Below are 22,197 nucleotides of genomic sequence, written 5' to 3' on the forward strand. Positions count from 1 at the left end.
AGTTAGATGTTTGGCCATACGTACTTCCCTGAAATCTTATGCCGGTTTTCATTGCTGGGGATTTCCTGGGTGCTCACATGCCTTTCTTTTCTATCTTCTCCCCAGATACATGTCTTGGATAATCACAGAAGTGTTATGGTATAAACTGTGCAGTGTAACTTTAATTATGAGACTATTTGGCCACTGTCAAAGACTTTTGCTCAACTACCTTGCAGTGAATTTGAGCACAAGTGCCAAACACGGTAGACTATTAACTTCATGTAATTTATCATTCCTCCTAAGGAATTCCATCTTGCTATTCCTGACCAGAGAGTTTTATGTGTAGTGAGCAGGGTTTTCAACCTCAACATAAGCAGTTTATGTCTATTCTTTATTTTTTCTTCTTCATTGATGATTATGTCTCCTTATAATTAAAAACATCAATCATATCCATTCCCAGCCAAATTTTCCTAGACTAAATCAAGCTCTTCTCATATGATGACTCTTAATTCCTCTGATCATTCTGTTAACTCTTTCCACACTTTTTTGTAGGAAGATCAATTTAAACTGGTGCCTGGAACTGTACTCAATATTCCAGAATAGGTCTTGTCAGGGCTTTGTATTATACGACTACCCTTCCTGCTTCTGGAAATTCCGTCTATAATATATCTAAGGCCATGGATCCTATGGCTGCTTCATGTTGGTTGCTAATAAGCGTGCTGCAATTGACTGGGTCTCTTTTGAGGCATACTTTGGTGAGCTTCCTTTGATTTTTTTAACTGTGTTCCTGTAGTTTCTTGTAGCTAGCGTTACATGACTGGAGGCACTCTGTCCAGGCCATACAGTGTGAAAGACTTGCCTCCAGGTATTAAGGATGGAACTTCTGTGTTCCAGCTACTTTTTGGAAGAGGTGGAGTGTGAATGCTGTCTGTATGTAATACTGCATCTATTGACAGTGTATATAACGCAACGGGTGTTTGTCCTGTTTGGGACTGTTTAGTTTGAAGAAGAGAAGGCTAAGGGGAGACCTCATCACTCTCTACAACTACCTGAAAGGACATTGCAGAGAGGTTGGTGCTGGTCTCTTCTCACAGGTAATTAGCGATAGAACAAGAGGGAATGGCTTTAAACTGCAACAGGGGAGGTTCAGACTGGACATTAGGAAAAAAAATTTCACAGAAAGAGTGGTCAGACAGTGGAATAGGCTGTCCAGGGAGGTGGTGGAGTCACCATCCCTGGATGTCTTTAAGGGTCGTTTAGATGAGATGCTGGGGGTTATGGTGTAGGGGAGAACTTTGTAGAGTAGGGCTGATGGTTGGACTTGATGATCCCAAGGGTCTTTTCCAACCTGAATGATTCTGTGATCCTCTGGCCCAAACGTTTATCCATTTTAGCACTGTAAAGAGCCTAGTCTTAATGAAACTGTAAGAAATTTGCTTCAATCCATGGTAGACTAGTACCCTGTACCTTTCTGCAGGCGGCAGTGCTGACTTCAGCAACTCCCATCCTGCCCCTCTGGCCACTGCTCCAACCCTTGAGCGGGCCCTAAACACTATTCTTTTTTCTTGAGTCTAGATTAACTTCATGCTCTGCTTCAGCGCTGTCCCACAACGATTTGAGCCAGCAAAAAGTGAATGGTGATGAAGGGTCTTAAATGAGTGGCTGGAAAGAGGCAGGACAGGGAAGGGACCACACCACCACTTCAAGAAGTGTCTGTTGAGCCCTAAACTTCCATGGTCAGTACTCCTGCTGGGGCTGTACAGCTGCACGGAAGATGCTGCATGGGGAGCCAGTGAGGCTCCTTAAATGAAACCAAGTCCTTCACCAGTGGTGTTCATGTTTGGCTTAATAGGTGTGAGCTGAAGCAATAGGTTTATGTAGTTAATTCCTTACCCAAATTGGGTATATTGAGGACAAAAAATTTCACGGTAGTGTTATTTTCTACTCTTACCTCAATGGAGCAATAAACCAAAAATGACACAATCCTAAAATTAAATGGAAAGCATGTACATCCCATCGGTTATGTATAGTGAGATGAAAACCTCGGTATTATTTTTGAGGAGCGGGACCTGTGAGTTCAGAGAGCTCCTGTACCGTAGCCTAAAACACCAATACAAGAAAAAACCCATTTGCAAACAGATGAAGCCTGTACTCAAACACAGATTAGGTAGTATTTGGACAACAAAATGGCTGTGGTTGTGGTTATAGGTGATCCACAGGAGCGCAGCTGGAAGAAGTCGGGGGGAGGGGGAGCCCCGACACCGCACTCCGGGGCCGTCTCCGGGCCGCGCCGGGGCGGGGGGCCGTGCCGCAATTACCGAAAGCGCGTCCCAGGGACTTACTGCGGGGCGCTGCGAGACGCGGGGCGCGCAACCCCGGGGCGCGCAGCGAAGGCGGCTGCCTTCCCGGAGAGGCTCTTCGGCCGCCCGCCCCGTTCCGTTCCGCTCCGCCGGGCCGGGCCGCGAGGCTACGCGGCGGCGCGGAGGGCAGCGCGCGGTGCGGTGCGGTGCGGTGCGGGGGCGGCGCGGGTCCGGCGCCCCCCTCGGGGCGGGCGGCAGGCCCGGCGGCCGGCGGCGTCGCGGGGCGCGGCGCGCAGGCGCGGGGGGCGCGGGCATGCGCGCTGGGCGGCGGGGAGCCCGATCTGATAGGGAGCAGGGGCTGACACTACCCCCGTGTGGGCGGCGGAACGTCCCGAGGATGACGTGCGGCGTTCTCGAATCCCGTGTCTCGCTCGCTCGCTCGCCGCCGCCGCCGCCGAAGGAAACGGGAAAAGCAACAAGGAGGCAGGAGCAGGCGCGGCGCCATGGCGGCCCTGGAGCGGCCCGTGCCCAGTCCCGAGGCGTTCCTGGGCCAGCCCTGGGCCGCCTGGGTGCGGGAGGCCGCCCCCCCGCACGCGCACGGCGCCGCCCCCCCGCACAGTAAGGGCAGGGACCGGCCCGCGGCTCGGCACGCCGCTCCCCTCCCCCGGAGCGCACGCACGGCGGCGGGGCCAGGGGCCGGGGGCCCGGCCGGGCCGCCCCCCCACCCCCCCTCCGGGGCCGCGCCGCGCGGCGGGAGGTGCCGCCCCCCCGGGCGCTCAGCTGACGCGCCGAGCCCCCGGTGCCATGTGTGCGGGAGGCGCTGGCGCACGCCGTGCCGTGCCGTGCCGTGCCGCGCCGTGCCGTGCCGCTGCCCCGCGGCGCTGGCTCCGCCGCTGGGCCGGCGCCGCGGTGGGGGAAGGGGGCGAGGGGGAGGATGCGCGGCGCGGAGGGGCCGGAGGATGCTGCGGGGGGGGGCCGGAGGGTGCTGCCGCGGGGGGGCCCGGCGGTTCCGCTCCCTGGCAGATGCTCCGACCATTGTGCTTTTGCTGTTGCAAATAGAAACACTGCTCACCTCCTCACCTCTCCTCCTCCCCCCCACCCCCCCACCCCCCGCCAAACAATAAATGCACACCTCTGGGCCCTCGGCGCTTCCTGACTCTGCTTCTCTTCTGCAGGTGTAGATCTAGAAGAGACTGGAAAGGAGGGTGGAAAAAGCAGGGAGGTTATGAGGCTTAATAAAGAAGGTAAGTGGATAGCGCTGGCACACCTCTCTACCTGTCTGTCTCTTGGTGGCTGTGAATGACTGTGGTTTGGCCTTGACAGGGTAGTCTAATAGCATATGGACCTCTCTGCTGTGAAGAGTGTTTCAGGGTTGGATACACGCAGATGACTGTCACTGTGTCAACTTCTTTTGAAGTATGAGTATAACAGGTGTATGCGTGCGACTGACAGACGTGGTAAAAGATAAGGCAATTTTAAGTCAGAAGACAACTACACATCAGTGGCCATATTGGATTTTTTTCAAGGACCCCGTCCCTTGGTGCAACGTTTCACTTGCTTCTGTGTGAAGATAAGCATATAAACCCATGCATCAACTTTAAATGTTATATTATCATTAGTGACTGTAGTGAAAAACATTTTCACTCGCGGAGAGAAATGGTCTGTTACGATCTTTGAGTTCATGCACTTCAGCTCAAGTCGCATTTTATTCTTTCATTCTCACTGCTGAGTGTGACTTACAGTCAGCTGAGTGGCCGACATCTACGTTAGGCTAAGCCATGCATATTATGCAAAACCAAATATAATGAGTCGTTTGGGACGTAAGGTTTTCTGGTACCATAAGTATGAACAGGCAAATTTCAGGCTAATGGTGTTTGCTAATGTGCCATGCCTGACACAGTTCTGTCATTTGCAAGAGGAGAAACTTCAGTGGTGAGGGTAGGCAAATCAAATTTACACGTTTTGTTTGTGAGGTGGGTTGCTAACATCATGCTGGGGTAACACCTACTGCAACTAGTGAAACGATTTGGGACATATTTTCATGTAACTTTCTGTTTGTTTCTGTTCTGTTAAGAAAGCAGTATGCATATACAACCTTTCTGTCATGAGAAGTAATTCTTGTGAAGTCAGTTCAGAATGAATGATCCCATCATAGTGAAACTTCAGTGTGACTTACTAATGCTGAGACAAATCCCGCTATTACCTGTAATGTCATAATAGATATTCTGAAATGATGTTAAGTTTCTCGTTATATTACAGTTGACATTACACGTGCATTTAATTTTGAGCATCTTGGCAGCTTAAAGGAATCTTACTTTTTCTAAAGAAGCTCTTGAAAAAAGAGTGAATTAATCAGTAACGTAGATTTGTGTGGTAAACTATAAAATTGCATGGAGTACACGTTAAATAATATTATTTTAAATACCGTAAAACCTCCCTTTTGAAAGGCCTTTATAGGAATGCTAAGCTTGATTATGTTCCTGTCTTGATTCTTCCGTGCCTGATCCTCTCTATTTTGCCAGCCCCAAAATAAGTTAGAGGCACAACTGGGATTTTCATTTAGTATGTTTATAGGTAAAAGGTTCAAGGCTCAAACTATTTGTATGTCTGTCAGTAATGTTGAGTGTATGTTTGGTTCAAAAGTAATGGAATAAAAATCTTGCTACTGGAGCTTGGCCTTCATAAGGAGCTTAATTTGTTGAGATAAAATGTTTTGCGCCTAGAAGTCCTTGAACACAAATTCTTAAAAGCTTACTTGAAACATAAAGATTGAAGCGCATCCCTACTCCTTAGTCATACATAATATGCAAATTGTTTCCTAGAACAATTCAGTTTAGATTATCAGCGCTAGTTTCTCCTTGTTTCTTTTTGGGGGGTTTAGAGACTCTGTCAGAGGAGCTCTATGTAAGCTTGCTATCCAGAAAAATTATTTGCAAACGAAGTGTAGTGTGATTGCTAACATTACATTATGATAGTGACAGGTGTGAAGCAGTTATAAGCTTTTATAGTACTTACATTGGAATACGGTTGAAAAAACCAAACCTGATCATTATATTTAGAAAACAAAAAGCTTTAAGAATTTTATTGCTTGCAAGTATTAATTTGCTTTCGATCACTTAGAACTTTCACGAAGTTTGAATAAATTAGTATTTGTTGAAATATTTCTACTGTATTCACTTAAACAGTCTGTCAATATTGGTGTTTTCACCACACCCATCTGCGTGGCTGAATACCCGCTATAAATCTTCCTTGAGCCTCTTATTAATCCCCACTTATTAATAAAAGTGGGGAAAAATTTTAAGAGTTAGATTGGTCTGCAGAAAACATTGCTCATGTACTTGCAGAAACACTTGTGCTCTTATTCTGATCTTGCACACATCTGTTGTGTGACATTGACTTTTTTGTCTGCTTTGTTCATAGACAAGGGTTGTGGTCATGGAAGGTCTTAATACCAAACCCAACTCATTTTTCTTTGCAATCTTATCTATTTGAGTAGGGCTTCTTCACAGCCTTTGTGGTGCCAGGAGATGGTAAGCAGTGTATTGGAAAAATCAGATTTTACTTGTATAAGATAACCAGGGGATGATGGACAGACAGGACTTCAAGTATCAAAAATTACTGTCCTGCTTGATAAAGATAGTGTTAAATCTGATCTCACTGCATTTACTTCTTGTAATATTTGTCTGTGTTTTGTCAACTTTAGTCAATATGACCAGATTTAGGTGGCCGTTCCCTTGTAAGCAGTTAAGCAAGGAGCCTTTTTAGACTAGTGAAACTGTGTGTGGAGAACATGTTGGGGGGAAGGGGTGGGAAGACAGTGGTCTCCTCCAGACTATGACACGGTGTTTTACTTTGGTTTTGCAGAAAAAAATTAATGTCAGATGTCAAGAAGTGCTTCCAGCTAGCTTCATCCCTGTATTGCTGCCTCCTTTCTGGTTGTGTACTATATGTGTTCAGAGTGATGGGCTGCTCTTCCTCCTCCTGTTGACCCAGGCGGGAACCTGTGAGGCAGCGTTCCCCAGTGGTGGTGGGGAGAAACACTGCCAAATCTCCACCTACCAAAGTGCTTGATACTTCTCAGCACATCCCTGGGCAAAGGGGTCACAGTCTGGCTATGCTGTTCATTTCTGTAATGCAAGAGATGCACCAAGGCCACATGCCCCCTGTGCCCCACTTTAGGGCAGAAGTAAAGCCGTAGAAATATTGCTCAGTGCTTTCCTTTATTCTACAATGTCTTTGTAGGCAGCACAGAGGGAGAGAAATTTCCTGAACGTTTGTTCAGTTTTGTAGATGGAATTGCTTTTTGCATGCTAATACTTACTTTATGTTTTCCTTTAGCAAATGCAGTATGTCCGTGGTTGACTTTTACTGGCATGTAGATTTGTGGAGAGGGGATTATGAAGTTGCAAGTGTTCACAGAAAATGAAAAATTTTATGCATAAATGTGCCAGAAAAAAAACCCAACTTATCTGCTTATCTAATCAGGAAACAGAAACATTATTGTGTAACTTATCTGAGAAATCGCTGTCAACCAACCAGCTTAGCTAAAAGAGGGGTTATCAGAATTGGAGCAGTGTTTTGAATTTTTATTGAATTTTAGAAAGTTGAATGGCTTATTTGAAGAATTGAAGATTTTCTTATAGATAGCATGCATAGTAAAAGGAGTCTATATTTATTTGACAATTTGTGTCCTATAAAAAGTCACAGGAACTGTAACTGATTTTAGATTAATTTTGGAGGCATATATTTTGCTTTATACAATATTTAAGAAAATAATAGAAGAATGTGATTTGATTTTTTTTTTGGTGTTACATACAGAACTCTTATTAATAATCAGTTTAGTAAATGTGCAAGCAGTAAGTGCTGTGTTTCTAGGTAGGCACAGGCTGTAAAGGAGCAAAAGATATCCTGTGTATCTTCGTGTACTACAGTAGGGTTAAATATGACCTATGGGATTTAGATCTATATCTGGGTACTTGGTGTCATAGTCAACTTCAGTTTCTCAGTTCAGTGGATTTGTATTATTGAGGTTTCAATCTGATGATGTGTGTGTTAGATATTCTTTTTGCTAACCATACTGACTCGTTATTGTTTAACGTTAAGTATGTTACGTAAAAAATTCTATTCTGTTTTTCTGATGTGTGAAAAGTAGAGATATTCTATCATTATTGCACAGCCCCATACTTGACCCTTTTACTTGACAATTACACATGCAAACTGGAGTTTTAAATATATTGAATAGCTGTTTACAATATGTTTTTCCTATTTTGACTTCCCACATAAATATCTGATGGTGAGCTTTTTGATTAGTCTTTTGGCAACATCAGAAAAAATTAAAGGGATACTGATTAGTTTTGCTTTCAGTATTTTTTTATTCTTAAGAAAAATATCTTGATGATTTTATCATTCTTCATGGAAAAATAAGAAGTTAAGGAGGCTGGGCAATGGTAGGAAACACTTTTGTAGGAAAAAAGATGTAGCATACAACATTGTACTTTATGAAAAGCAAGAGGAAGGGAACTAAAATTGGAGGAGATTGTGAAAGAACACAAGACAAAACCAGCTGGTTAATGTAAGCGTAGGGATTGGAGTTGATCTTTTTTTAAATTTTTTTTTTTTTTTGTTTACTAGTGTTTTGCCAGTGGTGCTGTTTATGTCCTTTAAAAACATATCAAACAAAAAACTAAGAATAAAACATTCTTGTTTTTCCTTAGCTGCTTTCATCTTTCACCTTTTTGTGGTGGTAGGGAATGTTGGAAAGGGCTGAGAGAGAAGGAAAATTATAACAGTTTTAAACACATACCCCAAAAGAAAGAGGTGAGGTTGTTGAATTTAGACCACCATAGCTGGTGATTTGGGGTTGGGGTGGGTTTTGGTTTTGGTTTTGCAGTGGGCGAAAGAGAGGGGTGAGTGTTGTATGATTTCCTTTTGCTTCCCTCTAAACTAATAAGGTCTTCCAGAGATACTGGTTCTTAAACAGATGTAATATTCAGGTGGAGCTTGATGAGTGAAAGAACTGAGAATTAGCAGGTTACCACACTGTGGCTGTTGACAAGAGAAACTTTTTCTTAACAATTTTACCTTTATGCTGGGAATAAGAATAGTAAGCAAAGGTCCCCATGGGGGTTTTCTTTAGAATGAGAAATGTCAGTGGGATTGAATTCTGGTGTGCATTCTGGTGTTTAAATGCATGATCAGTTTGGTATATATCTGACTCTTGATTTTTTTTTTTTTTCCCATGGACAGCTTCTGCAGGGGGGTGGCGTGGCTCCTGGTTGTGGCTGTCACCTCATTTAATGTATCTCAAGGAATGGTGACAGAGGAAGAATGAAACATTATGTATGATAGTGCCCAGAAATTTAGTCAGAATTGTAGTTTATTCTCATAGTTACATAGTTATTTTCTGAAACCTGTCCTTTAGTTCATCAACCCACACACTGGATAAAAAGAGTGGAGTAATGGTAAGGCGCTCTGATCAGACATTCTGTGTCTTGAATCAGGATTTTGATGTTTTTGATTATTTATCTAAAACTGTTGTTCTATAAATGACTTCTTTAAAAATTCTGGTTTTGTTAGGTGGCACATATCTTGATGGAGTTCAGGTAGTATTTCTCCCAGTATTTGTGCAACAGTTATTCTGAAGAGGTTAGATCTCCTGTAATTTAAGGTACCTCTTTTGATCACTGAGGGGGAAACCATGTGTGATTTTTCTGTCAACCGACAGCCCTGTCAATAAAGATCTGTGCCTGATGTTCCTTCTACTTGTTGTAATTTATAACTGGACTTGAGAAAGAGGGAAATTACATGTTTACTAGAGTGTATCCCAAGCCTTGTTGTCACCACAGAAAGTGAAATGAGTTTTTGTATCTAATTTTGATTCAGATATAAAAACATGTGTGTGTTTTCTTGTTGATCTGTCTCTGCATGTGGTTAATAGTTTATAGATGAAATACAGGTTTTCATGTATAAAAAAAGACTACACAAGAGCTGAACCATTTCCACTGTGAAATGGAGTAATTTCCCTGAAACGGGCTTTTTATTCCTAGTTAATTAAAAATTAGGACATGATCAGGTTCTGGTTTACCTTTGGGACAAAAAATGTTAGCCGTTTAACTGAGGCTGAGGTGCATGAGATGGAAGTAGTGGAAAATCCTATATAAAACATGTTTCACATCACATTTTGTTAAGTTGTGGATCACAGGAGTCCTGTAGGCAGAAGGCATAAGTTTCTGTTAGGCCAGTGAAAGTTTAGATTTATAACACTACATGCATTACTAAGAAAGATCACCTTCAGTAAAAATAGTATGTCAATATGAGTATTTCTTAGAGTTAACTTCACCATAAGGATATATGAGTGCCGTGACAACTTGTTGTTAAGAGTAATTCTTGACTAACTAGCAAGAAAGCTTTTCAGTTTATGTGGGCATGGATTAAATTACTGGATCCTTCTGTCTTCCAAGTTCAACTTGGTGCAGAAGTTCTTCAGCTTATCCTTGAAAAAGCTTATTCAAGTTAATGGTGCAGGATGCCAGGTGAAGCTGGTGTCTTTAGGTAATTTATATGCCAAAAAGCCTGTGGTGAATGCTATCATGATGTAGTAAGGGTGTTTGACAGAGGTCTTGCAGCAAGTCTATAACAAGAAGTCTTTGATGGTTCTCTTGCTGGATGAGAACAGTAGATGCTGGGTGGGTAAAATGATCCAATTTTTTATCGTAGTACTGTGCAGCTAAGCCAACTTAAATTGGAGATGGAATCCAGTTACTTAAGACCAATGTGGGGCAGGGGAAAACCAACTATCGCATGCATCATTTCTTTCTTCGTCTTTTTTGTGTCCCTTCCTAAGGTTGAATGTTGACGATTTTAAGGGAGTGGTTTTGTCTTAACTTCTTGTATGGCTTATTAAAAGTTATGCTTGAAAGCCACTGGTGTTGCTGGAGGCGTGGGCTTCCTGATTGCTCTTGGTCTTGTACTCAATAGAAATAGAAATGTCTTCCTTACTTCTGAAATGTCCTGTTTATTATTTGGCAATTTCCTTTCATATTTTATATATTAATAATACAGCCCTTAAGCCCAACACATCTTTCTATTTATCTGCGTTCTTGACAGCAATTAGAATTTAGAATTATTTGGTCTTCCTGCTTGTTGGTTTCTGTGTGCATGTATTTATAAAATGTGCGGTGTTTGGCAAAAAAGCAGAGTTTTCCCAGATCAGAAAGAGCATCAGCCAGAAGTAGCAAAGAACTTGAAGACAAAAGTTCTAGGTTCTGCACAACTGCTGGTACCAATGTATGTCTAGTGTAGTTTCACTTAATCCCCAGGCCCCTTCTGAATCATCTGTAAAACGGAAGCAGTTGTATTGTGACAGAGCTGTGCGCAGTACACAAGGGGTTTAGGCTTGCTTCCCTTTCCGTTCCCTTGGAGCAGGTGTTCAGCAGAAGAGACAGAAGGGTGGCTGGTGAAGTAACATGAAGATGTAAGAATGACTCACAAAGGGCAAGAGTTCATGGGGTTTGATTCTGTGTGGTGATCTTCACTGTGCTCTTTTCTTTGTTTGTTTTGTTTGTAATTTTTTTCTAGTATACAGTGTTTGATATTTTCTGTCCAGTCATGCTTTCCCTTCTTTTTCCTGCTGCAGAGGGCTAGACATAGGGGGTGGGCAGAAACCAGAAATTTGAAGTTGTATTTGGATTGAACACTGCTAACATCATATAAGTAACAGTTGTTGACAAGCTTTTGGATCAAAAGCGTCTTCACTAGCAAAACAAAACAGGATGGGACTGGACCTCTCCAGTGTCAGAATAAGGTGATTTCAGCTTGTTGTTCTTCTGAGCTCAAATGGTCGGAATGGAAGCAGAGATGTACAGAAGTGTAAATCATCATGTGTGTACACCTTTGAATCTCTAATAGATATTCTGTCCTCAGGTGGCATTTACACTGACCACTTGTGATTGTCCAGATGGGATAGACTATCAGGTGGTAGTTCGCGTATCCAGTTATTTTTTTAAGCTGCTCTTAGTTATGTCTCGTAGAGACAGGATGCTGCTGATGATTTAAATCTGAAAAGTTTGTTGGACCCACGCCACCACAACAAGCACTGACAGAGCCAAAACCTTGTTTGTTTGGGGCTGATAATGGAGACAGCCAGAGGACAATGATCTGGATGAATATAAGTAATTCATCTGTTACTGCCATGATTAGGGAGGCAGTATTGTTATTTGCATGATCCTAATGCCTAGAAGCCCCATCAGAGACTAGATGCTGCTGTGCAGGGTACCAGCTCAGGGAGGAAGGGTGTGTGCATGTGTGTGTTGTGCAATTGTTGTGCTACAGACAACTAATTTTTTAATATATGACAAAGCAGGAGTTTTAATATTGACAAACCAAAGCACTTAACTGCTCAACATGATACGTGTTAGACTTTAGCCTAAACTAAAGTGGCTTGCTTAGAACTGTGGCAAGGAAAGCTTTAAGGTGATGTTCAGAGGGCAGTGAAGTAGTTTTGCAGGAGCTTGGAAGGTATCCTTACTCAGGTGTGGAAGCTGGCTTGAATGAAAATACAGACTGGTTGTTAAAAGCTTAGTAAGTGGATACTGACATCATGAGCCAACTAGAAATGTGAGTAAATGGTGTGACATCAAGTAGGACGTGAACACTACAGTGTAGGTAAGACAGGAGCCTGGAAAGCAAAGATGAGTTGTTCCCAGTGTTTAAAGTTGGAATGGAGGATTGTGCATAGAAGGATGCAGAGAGAATAATGATAGATCAGTATAACCATATAGAAGAAAGAACTTTTGGAACAGTGTGAACAAGCAGGATAATGTTTGTCAAGACAAAAAAGAAGAAAATTTTAGTAACTGAGGTGAAGACCCAGAGAAACCTTTAGCTCTGAAGATGTTTAGAGAAGACTTTGTCCTATGGATGCAAGACGGGAAGAATAATTTAGATACAGACACAGCCTGAATGAACAGATCAAGAGAGAAGTCATTGTCAAAGATGACATAGTATTTCAGATCTGAATGATGGGCAAGATGATAATGCTGTCCACAGTAATCAAGAGAGGAGGTGGAAGAAAGAGGGTGGGAAAGGTGAGATCTAAGTTCTGTTCTAGCTGCATTGAGCTGAAGCTGACAGCTACTCAGTGACAAGAGGTGTCAGAAAGATAGACTGAGATTTTTTTGTTTAGACATAAATCTACTGTGTTTGAGACCTGTCTCCTTAGGAGCTGAGTTTGTGGGTGAAATTCCCAGACATAAGGAAAGGGGCAAAAGATGTAGCTCAGTGGAGCCCTACTAGAAGACAAAAGAGGAATAAGGAGCCTCCCAGTGACCTGTGAAGGGGTTGGTAAAGGGAGGAAAGGAAGCAGGAGAGGCTTGAGTCATGGAAGTCAGAAAAGGAGAATGAATGCTTCAAAAGGAGAAGTGCCTTTAATTTTTATGAAGAACACACAAGAGTTATGGATGATGAAAATTATTAACTTTGATGTTGCAATAGTAAAAGGTTTTTAGACATTCTAGTGAAAATAGTTTCAGGATAGCGCAAAGCACCGCTGAAGGGAGTTCAGGCTGAAGTTAGAGACAAAAGTGTAATTTGTTATCAATCAGTTCATTATGAGCTTAGTGGTAAAAGAGGGATAGAAAGAGAAGTCGTGTAGTTACAGAAGCAAGGGGTCAGAAGTAGATTTCCAAACATAAAAAAGACTGATTGGCTGTCCTGGTATCCTGTTAGAGCAAGAGGAGAAAGGAGATGTGAGGCATGGGGTGATGTGAGGCAAGCGGAGAGTGGGACAGATGTGTTTCATATCTATGGTACGAGGAAGAAGGGAGAGCTGTAAGAAAGAGAAAGAGAGTGGGAAGGGAGAACATGAAATGATTATTATGTTTTCTGGCTTTCTCTTGGGATAAATATTTGCATTCTATTGTGGAGAAAGAAATGGATACAAGAGAAAAGGTTTGAGGAGTGAGTCAAAAGTAGGAGGAAAAAAGGCTGAAATTGCAGGTGTGGGTTCAGCTCAACTGGAGGAATGGCACAGCTTAGTAAGCAGCAGGAGAGAGAGAGAGAGAAAATGTGCAATAACCTCATTTCCAGACTGGTTTCATTTTCTACTGCAAATTCTAGGACAGGCAAGAATAAAGCAAAGGAAATGGATATCTAAGATGAGCATGGGTTCAGGACTGGTGGAGTTGGACCTAATTGTGGGAAGGAGAAGCAAACCAAAAACCATTAAGGGTGGAAACAAAAAAATATTGTCAGTGTGAAAGAGGGTGGAGTCCTGGATATCAGAAATAATGGGATGGGAATAATGAGCAGTGCTGAGAGAGTAAATGGATGCCATTCAGTATGGATGCCAGGTCAGCCTTTGAGTCACGTTCTTGGATGAAAGATTCTTTTGGAGATGACTGGAGAGAAGACTGCTGGCAGTTTGTGCTCTGTGACAACCCCATGCTTGAATCCGTAATGTGCCTTTGAGAAAGTTCAAAGCCTTGAAGAAGAGCAGCATTTTGGAGAAATCCAAAGAATATTGCCTTTTTTCCGAGGAGAGAGAAGAGTGTGTAGACCATGGGTGTGACAGCAGAAGGCTTCTATGCTTTGGTGACTGATCATATCTATTGCTTCGTGTGATGGACATGAAAGTAGTTTGCTTGCTGGTTTCTAGCTTAGTAGTTCTGTTCTTCGCAGTGCATCATAAGTAGATAATATGTCTACATGATCTATCCCATACTGATACTGACTAGTGCTTCCTGCTTCCAGAGCTGAGATAAGGCCGTAGGATTACTTTGTCATGGACTGGGCCTGCCTGATGTCCTACTGCGCAGTGTGTATCATCAGAGCTTGGGCGCAGTGCTGCAGTAAACTTGGTTGTATGGCTTTTGCTTGTCTTGCAGGGAAAAGAAAGCTTGTTGCTGTCTACATGCTACAGGCAGGCATGTTTTATGATATAGCACCTTTTCTTTTTTTTTTCCTGAGAAAGCAGGACTTAATGATTTTTGAGGTGTTATATGGAATGGCTGTCATTCATGATGCAGGATCCTCAGTGTTAATCTCACGTTTTCACATATTTTTAGTAGATCTAAACATCTGTGCAAGGGAAGAGACGGGAAGAGGAGAATGCTGTGGGAAAGAGTTGTTCGCTTGCGCACAGAGGATTGAGCTGACCCTTTGACTTGGACGGTTTTATCCATTACCTTGCCTGCCTTTCCCAAGCAACTTTCTACCTGTCCCTGTATGTTATCAATGTTCAGTCATCCCAGCAGCTTATATACGTGTTCTCTTGCAGAGTTACTGAGAAAAAAAGAGAAGAAACAAAGTCTTCAGATTTTCTCTTCAGGGTCTCTCAGGGTTTTTTGTGCACTGTTATCAAGTTTTGTGATTCTAATCTGTATTCTTGCTTTTGTTTCATTTTTGGCCTTTTAGAAGACTTGGAGAACCTTGGGCAAATATACTAAGAAACTCAATGCATGGCAATGGAAAAATGTAAGGAGAAACGGGAGAAAAAAATGTTTCAGCTCTTGAAATTATGGTGCGCTGTGTTTATAGCGCTTTTAATAGAGTCTTTGTATATTCTGTGCTTGGTGTAAGTTTTCTTCAGCTACTCTCATAACTCAAAACACACTGGGTGTGAACATTACCAAGCCTTGTAGGTATTTAGATTTTGAAAGAGGTAATGCAGCTTTACGTATTTTTGAGGTTTCTTGTTCATTGGAAAAAATTATTCTTGACTGCATTGCTGAAGGAGGGAGTGCTACAAGTTTTATTTTGCAACATTTATTATTGTTTCTAGCTTTTCAAGATACCTGCCACTATTCTCCCTGTTTGTTTTCCTTTATTTTTTTCCTGGAAGGTAAGAGTTTATCCTGAGTGCGAGTTTCTGTGGCTTGGTTTGAGTTTTTTTAATTCCTTATTAAGTATTTGTTTGGAAACGTTCTAAAGAGATGTGTAACATATGTGTTCAAATGGTGTAACATGTATAAAAGTGGTAGCTTTAAAAAACAGCAAGATATGGTCTATATTTCAGAGAGCTTACAATGCACTTTAGACAAAGCCATAAGCAGTGTATGTTGTGAAGACGAAAATCAGTCTATGAATGTTGAAAAATTTCATGCAGGCAGCTATTTTAAGGAGGAATTTGAAGGACGTTGAGAATAATTTGTTGATGTGGAGGAAGGAGGCATCAAATCTGATAGTACAGTGTACAGGAAAGTAGCATACAGAACAGATTTCTAGTGAAAACAGTTTATTTGTAAAAATAAACTCACCCTGTTTTGTTAATGTTGTCTTACTGTCTTGGAGCTGGAAAGCAAAACTAATTCTAATTGCCAAACTGCAAAAATACCGTAGATATTGAAAGATAAATCTTAATCTTCCTTAACTCTGTTCCCTAAACAGGCCCTCTGTTCTCCAAATGCTTAAACATTCCCTTTTTTATTAGGCTTCAATCTCATCTGTTTTCTTGAATGGTGCCCTAGTTTTGATACCAGGCAAAAAGTGAAGAGAAACTAACACATTGTGTATGCAACATTTGTCATTCTTTCATACTCCTCCTTCTGTATTAGTTCTTTTATGCCCATTTGTTTGTATATTACAGGATCAGAGGATAAACGACATACAAAATTCTAAGCAGCTTTGACTCTTGTTGTAGACTTTCAACCTTAGAGTGAGTCTGTTGTATCCAGATTCCTCTGAAGTTTGGATTTATTTCAGGAGAACCCCTTGAATGTGGGCTTTTCATGACAGATTTCTGACGTACTATGTGCAAGCATACAGTCCTATGAAAACAATACACAGAACAAGTGCTTTTAAAGCTTGTTCATTTTAGTACTATGGGGTTGTGAGAGAGACTTTCCCAGTGTTCAGAATCATATATTAAAGCTGCTTTGAGTAATAATCAGGACAGTGTGTGTATATCCAGAGGAAGGGTATGAAATGTGATTCATGCCTACAGCCCACCTATCAGTGTGAGGAGAGGCAGAGGGAGCAAGTGAATGGGAAGAAATCATGAGAACAAACAAGTTGACTACTGATAATGTTTATAGATCACCTTTCATTGGAAAAAGGCCCAAAGTATTCTACCAGCTATGTGCAGAAATTGATCCATTTGTCACTGAAAGGGGGCAGGGGCATCTCTGAACGCAAATATGGCTGCTGCTGAAAGCCTAATCCTACCTGTACTGGAATTAAGTGAAAGAACGCTGAAAGCCTACTGTGTGCTGATAGGGTGTAATCCAGTCCTTACTGAAATATGTTATTGCATAATGATTTGGAAAGGAAAGGAACAATGCCTTATTTATAGATTACAAAGAAAATACAGGGACATAGAATGTATTTATTTACAAAAAAAAAAGGCAAAATGACCAAAGCATGTTACCTTTCCCTGTGAGAGGGACTTTACTGACTAGCACTCTGTTTACTGGTTTCCAAAAGATGATGCTCCCATTGGCACCAAATTTTGCTCATTAAAATTAAGCAGTGATCAAAGAGTGCCATCTTTTGAAATACATTGTTGGAGTTAATATTACTATCAAAGAACAGTTAGCCAAACCAAGCTTATGAGAATAGGCCAGTTTCTTATCATAGCAAAAAAATGTGCTACTTCACTATATTTTAGCAGATCACCACAAATACTAGTATGGTGCTTTTCTATCATTTTAAAATTACTTAAAAGTAGGATTTGATATTACTGCTTCAAAAGCTAGATTGCTTGCTCTTTTCCTGTGCAAACCTCACTAGCATCATCTTATTTTCTGCATCTGCTCTGCCAATGAGGACCATGTATATGTTACCAGATAGGATAGGATATGATCTTACAATCTCTATTTTGCTGGGGGTTTGGCAGTTTGCTTTTTGTTTCTGTTTGTGGAAATCCTAGATACTTCATGATTTTACTTGGCTTCTTTTTTCATCCAAGATAGGAAAGAAAGCTAGCTGATGATACAGTAATAATTGAAGATTATAACTGGCAATTAATTTTCACTACATGGATAAATTTATAACATTAGCAAATCCTCCATGACTAGCCTGTAGCTCTGCCTTTTGTCTGGTAGAACACTGCCTCTAGCCTGAAGCAATCTTTCGTTGTGCCCACTGGATTTTGCTGAAAATAAAATCTGCTGTGGCCACCCAGCACCTCGAGAGGTGAAATACAAGTGAGCATCAGAATGCCATAGTGCAAAATAGGCTGGGAGTGGTGAGCTTATTGAATGAAATAGTAGTTTAAAGAGGTAGCTTTAAATTGGGTAACTATTACAAGATTGCAACGTAATCTTTTTCTCTTGTAAAATACGGGCACTGAATTCACCCATTCCATCATACATAGAGCTTATGCAATTGGGGTTAAAAAAATACATGTTTTTATTTATAACAAATGGAGGTAAATTTGTTCACGGTCCATTCTGAATTTGTTGTGTTAGGAAGAACTTCTATCTAGAATATAAGTAGGGATGGAAGAATTACCTTAGAAGGTTGATTAATTTAGGTATTACTCCCTGTGCAAAGCAGCCTTGAAGAAGGCTGAAAGTGCATGACTGGGAGAGAAGAAGGGAGGTGAATACTACTACTTTTTATACAGCTTTACTGAAATAATATATCCCAGTTCCGATGTGCACATCAGGTGTTGGAAAAAATGGAAGGAGTTCAGAAAAATAGATATTAATTTGAAGTCTGGATAATCACCTTTAGAATGAAAGATTTAAGAAGCTCAATCTATTTAGTTTATCAGCAGATGGTAGAGGCTACCTAATAAGTCTGTAAGTACTTAGATAGGGTGAAGGTATCTGACAGTTAGATGGTTCTTTGTCAGATAGATTAAGGGGATTCTCATGGCTGAAAGCTGAAGCTAGATCAGTTCAGACTAGAAGTAAGGTGCAGTTTTCTAATGATACAATTAAACAGGAACAGCTTATCAGGGATGTAGTAGACTCTCCGTTGCACAAAATCCTCGCATAAGGCCCTGGTGCTTTCCCAGGAAGCACCTAGTGCTTTAGCCAGACGGAAAGCAGCTTGGGTTTGAAGCTAGAATAATGTTATGAAATTCTATGGCCTGTTTCAACATAGAAATTCAGTACAGATCATAAGGAAGATTTTTGTTCTTAATGCCTCTCCTTGCTAAAATTTCACACATTTTAAATGCTTCTTTTGTTAAAAAAGAGGCTCATATGAAAGATGAGGTGATCAAAGCAAAAAGGCAGCTTTCTAGCGGGATGGTTGAGAAGGTCAAAGAGGAAGTAACACTTTCCATTCTCCCTTTATATTTTTCTGGTAATCAAAACCACAAATATCCCTCCAGTCATTAATTCTAAACATAACTTAATCATTTACAGTATAGATGTTAGCCTTCTCAGAAGCGTTGCAGATAATTTGTGTCCCCTCACTGTAAGTCCATGTAACTCACAGCTGGGCCCGAACGCCTTCTTTGGCTTTACTTCATTTGCAGAGCAAAGCAATCTTTGTTAACATGTTTTCCCTGGTGCTGCCTTCTTGTCCATAAATTTATGAGGACATAGCAATTCAGTCTTTGTGGTAAGGTAAGAGGCTCTGTAATTTCTAATGAATTGTGTGAGAACTTTTTTTGTGATTTTGCAGAAGAGTAGGAGTCTTTTCAAGGATATTAGCACTTGCATCATTTAGTTTATCTCTGTTGTAAAATCATCACCAGTCTGAGTGAAAGTGTCACCTTTTCTCTTGGTTATGCCCACAGCAAGGCCGATCAATGCTGATTTAAGGTACTATTCAGCTTAGATGAGAGATGTTGTGTATGTGGGGTTAAAGGAAGCACCTAACCTACTTTCAGTGAAGACACACTTTCAGAGGTTTCCCCAGCGTTGGTGGTCCTGTAACTCTTGTAAGCACTGTATACAAAATAAGTGGAAAGTGAATATGCTGCATCTCAAGTTGATAAATTCTCCTCCCTCATTCCCTTACCAGTATTGCTGCCTCCAAAAACTTGTAAAAGAAAGCAGCATGAACTGAGGTTCTAAAAAAGAAAATAAGCAATATTGGATTTCTTTTTATGAAATGTTAGTTTTTGGGTTTACACACCCAACAAAAACTAAAGAATTTCAGGACTGCAGAATAGATGGGGGCTTTTTTCTTTGTTGTTGGGATTTTTTTCCTGCAGTTGGAAAGGCAAAAACAAACTGTGAATTGGAATATGAGGTTTGCTCCAAACGTGTCAGTGTGTGCTCTGTTCTAGAGCCATGTGAATTCTCTGTGCGTGAGCTCAGGCTGTGTCTGGTTGGGAATCTACAGGGTCACACATGTCCTATGCTACCTTGCAGTAGTACCATGGGGGGTTCTGAAGGTCCAGAGAATCTGAATCTTCCTCAGTTCCTTGTTGCTGCCTGTGACAACGTGGCAGAGCTTCACAGGTGTCTGATCCATCAGTTCTTAGCTGAGTAGTTACAACATATTTAGAAATTTACAGTTGGAGTTGCCTTTAGTGTTACTTGTGTAGTGAGCTGGATGAATGTTTGGACTGAGTGTCCTTGTCACGGTCCCCTCACTCTGTAGATCCCTCTATTCACAATTTCACAAATGTTGGATTAGGCCAAGATCTGCATTTGGCCAGTATTCTCTACAGAGTACTAACCACCATGCTAAGATCATAGAATGGTTTGGGTTGGAAGGGACCTTAAAGATCACCTAGTTCCAACCCCCCTGCCATGGGCAGGGACACCTTCCACTAGAGCAGGTTGCTCAAAACCCCGTCCAACCTGGCCTTGACACTGCCAGGGAGGGGCAGCCACAGCTTCTCTGGGCAACATGTTTCAGTGTCTCACCACCCTCACAGTAAAGAATTTCTTCTTTATCCAATTTAAATCTACCCTCTTTCAGTTTAAAACCATCCCCCCTCATCCTATCTCTACACTCCCTGATAAAAAGCCCCTCTCCATCTTTCCTGTAGCCCCCTTTATGTACTGGAAAGCTGCTTTAAGGTGTCCTCAGAGCCTTCTCTTCTCCAGGCTGAACAACCCCAACTCTCTCAGCCTGTCCTCATAGGGGAGGTGCTCCGGCCCCCTGATCATCTTTGTGTCCCTCCTCTGGACCCGCTCAAGCAGGTCCATGTCCTTCTTATGCTGGGGGCTCCAGAGCTGGACACAGCACTGCAGGTGGGGTCTCACGAGAGTGGAGTAGAGGGAGAGAATCACCTCCCTTGACCTGCTGGCCACACTTCTGTTGATGCAGCCCAGGGTACGGTTGGCTGTCTGGGCTGTGAGCGCACTTTGCTGGCTCATGGTCAGTTTTCCATCCACTAATACCCCCAAGTCCTTCTCTGCGAGCTGCTCTCAATCCACTCATTGCCCAGACTGTATCTGTGCTTGGGATTGCCCTGACCCATGTGCAGGACCTTGCACTTGGCCTTGTTGAACTTCATGAGGTTTGCATGGTCCCACCTCTCCAGCCTGTCCAGGTCCCTCTGGATGGCACATCCCTTCCCTTCAGCGTGTTGACCACACCACACAGCTTGGTGTCATCGGCAAACTTGCTGAGGATGCACTCAATCCCACTGTCCATGTTGCCAGCAAAGATGTTAAACAGCGCTGGTCCCAACACCGACCTTTGAGGAATGTCACTTCATCACTGCCCTCCACACAGACATCAAGCTGGTGACTGCAACTCTTTGAGTGTGACCATCTACCCAATTCCTTATCCACCGAGTAGTCCATCCATCAAATCCATGTGTCTCCAGTGTAGAGATGAGGACGTCATGCAGGACTGTCAAAAGCTTTGGACAAGTCGAGGTAGATGACGTCAGTTGCTCAAGATCAAGCAGGTGATCGGTCTACTTAACCTTCCTATCATCATTTAATCCATACCTGCATTCAGGTAAATTGTATTTGAGACCATGGCAAATACAGCAGCAAAAGATGATACTCACTTTGACATAAAGCACTACAAAGGGTAATTTCTAATCTGAAAGCAGGAGTTCAATACCGTGCAGTAGGGGCAGATTCATTAAAAATTGGAGGAAGCGGTCAGATAGGTGTGACCAGCCAAGGCAGTGGTTTGATGAGCTGTGTATTAGGCATAGCTATCTCACTATTGCTGTCAGATAAATATAATGTATAGAATTCCATTGTACTGTAAAAAGCTCAAGGCTTCACCTTCCTGTGAGGTGGTGTTCCTCATGGCTGTTATTCACACTGTAAGCTAACAGCACAAAGTTCTTATTTCTTATTTGCCTTCTACAGGAACAAGGTACATGTTGAAAAAAATCATGCTCTAGATTGTCATGCCACAGTCTCAAAGTCTAAATGGATCAGGACTGTCATCTTCCAAAAGTTGTGCTTGCTTCAGGAGAAACAAGCTGCAGAGCTTCGGAACCTCATATAGCACATGATGGCACCAAACCATTCTGGCTGTTTCCTTGGCTTTTTGTGTCAGTGTCCTACCTATCAAAAGGCAGGGCATCTTGAACCATGTGTTTCCATCTGATTACAAAGAAGCCTTTCCCCTCTTCCCCATTCCCCTTACCAAAATGTCAAGGTGTGCTTCTGCAGGAGACAAATGATATCAGTCACTCACGCCAGAAGAGTTCCTGTCCTGAATGGCAGCGATGTGAAGAAGCTCATTAGCTCTTGCTAAACAGTATGTACTTGATATGGCACATTGGTCAGATGCCAGCTTCAGGAGAGGAGTACTTCTATCTCTGTGTGTCTGATTGAGCTGAAACTACTTTCTTACTGCCAGTCACCTGCTGAGAGTGAGCCACACTGACCGGTCAGGAGGAAAAAATGTTGCTTTTACTATAGTGACTCTTAAGGATGCTATAGGCAGGTTAGGTTCTGCAGTGTGGACTTGCAAGTGTGGGACTGAAATACTTTGTGCCGATCTGGGAGCTTAAGGATGCAGAGAGCTAGTGCGCTGTCCTGACAGTTGCATCAGGCCATCTTTTAAATTGTGTGCTGGATAAACTAGCAGCAAA

The 22,197-nt window shown here is 42.2% G+C and overlaps 2 protein-coding genes across 4 annotated transcripts in view; one reads left to right on the forward strand and one right to left on the reverse strand.

Annotated features, from left to right (window-relative positions):
- The window catches only part of CDHR3 (cadherin related family member 3), a 64,212-nt gene extending 61,754 nt beyond the window's left edge, over positions 1-2,458 (reverse strand). Inside the window, exon 1 of the mRNA XM_074827804.1 lies at positions 2,322-2,458. The gene's annotated coding sequence lies outside the window, so the exon portion shown is untranslated. The remainder of the gene's footprint in view (positions 1-2,321) is intronic.
- A 179-nt stretch (positions 2,459-2,637) lies between these two features.
- ATXN7L1 (ataxin 7 like 1) overlaps positions 2,638-22,197 on the forward strand; it is a 120,279-nt gene continuing 100,719 nt past the window's right edge. For 2 of the 3 annotated variants that reach the window (XM_074827806.1, XM_074827805.1), the window contains exons 1-2: positions 2,639-2,897; positions 3,455-3,523. In XM_074827806.1, coding sequence (XP_074683907.1) covers positions 2,783-2,897; positions 3,455-3,523 — 184 coding nt within the window. In that variant the 5' untranslated portion in view covers positions 2,639-2,782. Of the gene's footprint in view, positions 2,898-3,454; positions 3,524-22,197 lie in introns of all 3 variants that reach the window. The other variant, XM_074827808.1, reaches the window with a different exon arrangement.

The sequence above is a fragment of the Strix aluco genome, chromosome 5 (assembly GCF_031877795.1).
Source record: "Strix aluco isolate bStrAlu1 chromosome 5, bStrAlu1.hap1, whole genome shotgun sequence".
Lineage (NCBI taxonomy): Eukaryota > Metazoa > Chordata > Aves > Strigiformes > Strigidae > Strix > Strix aluco.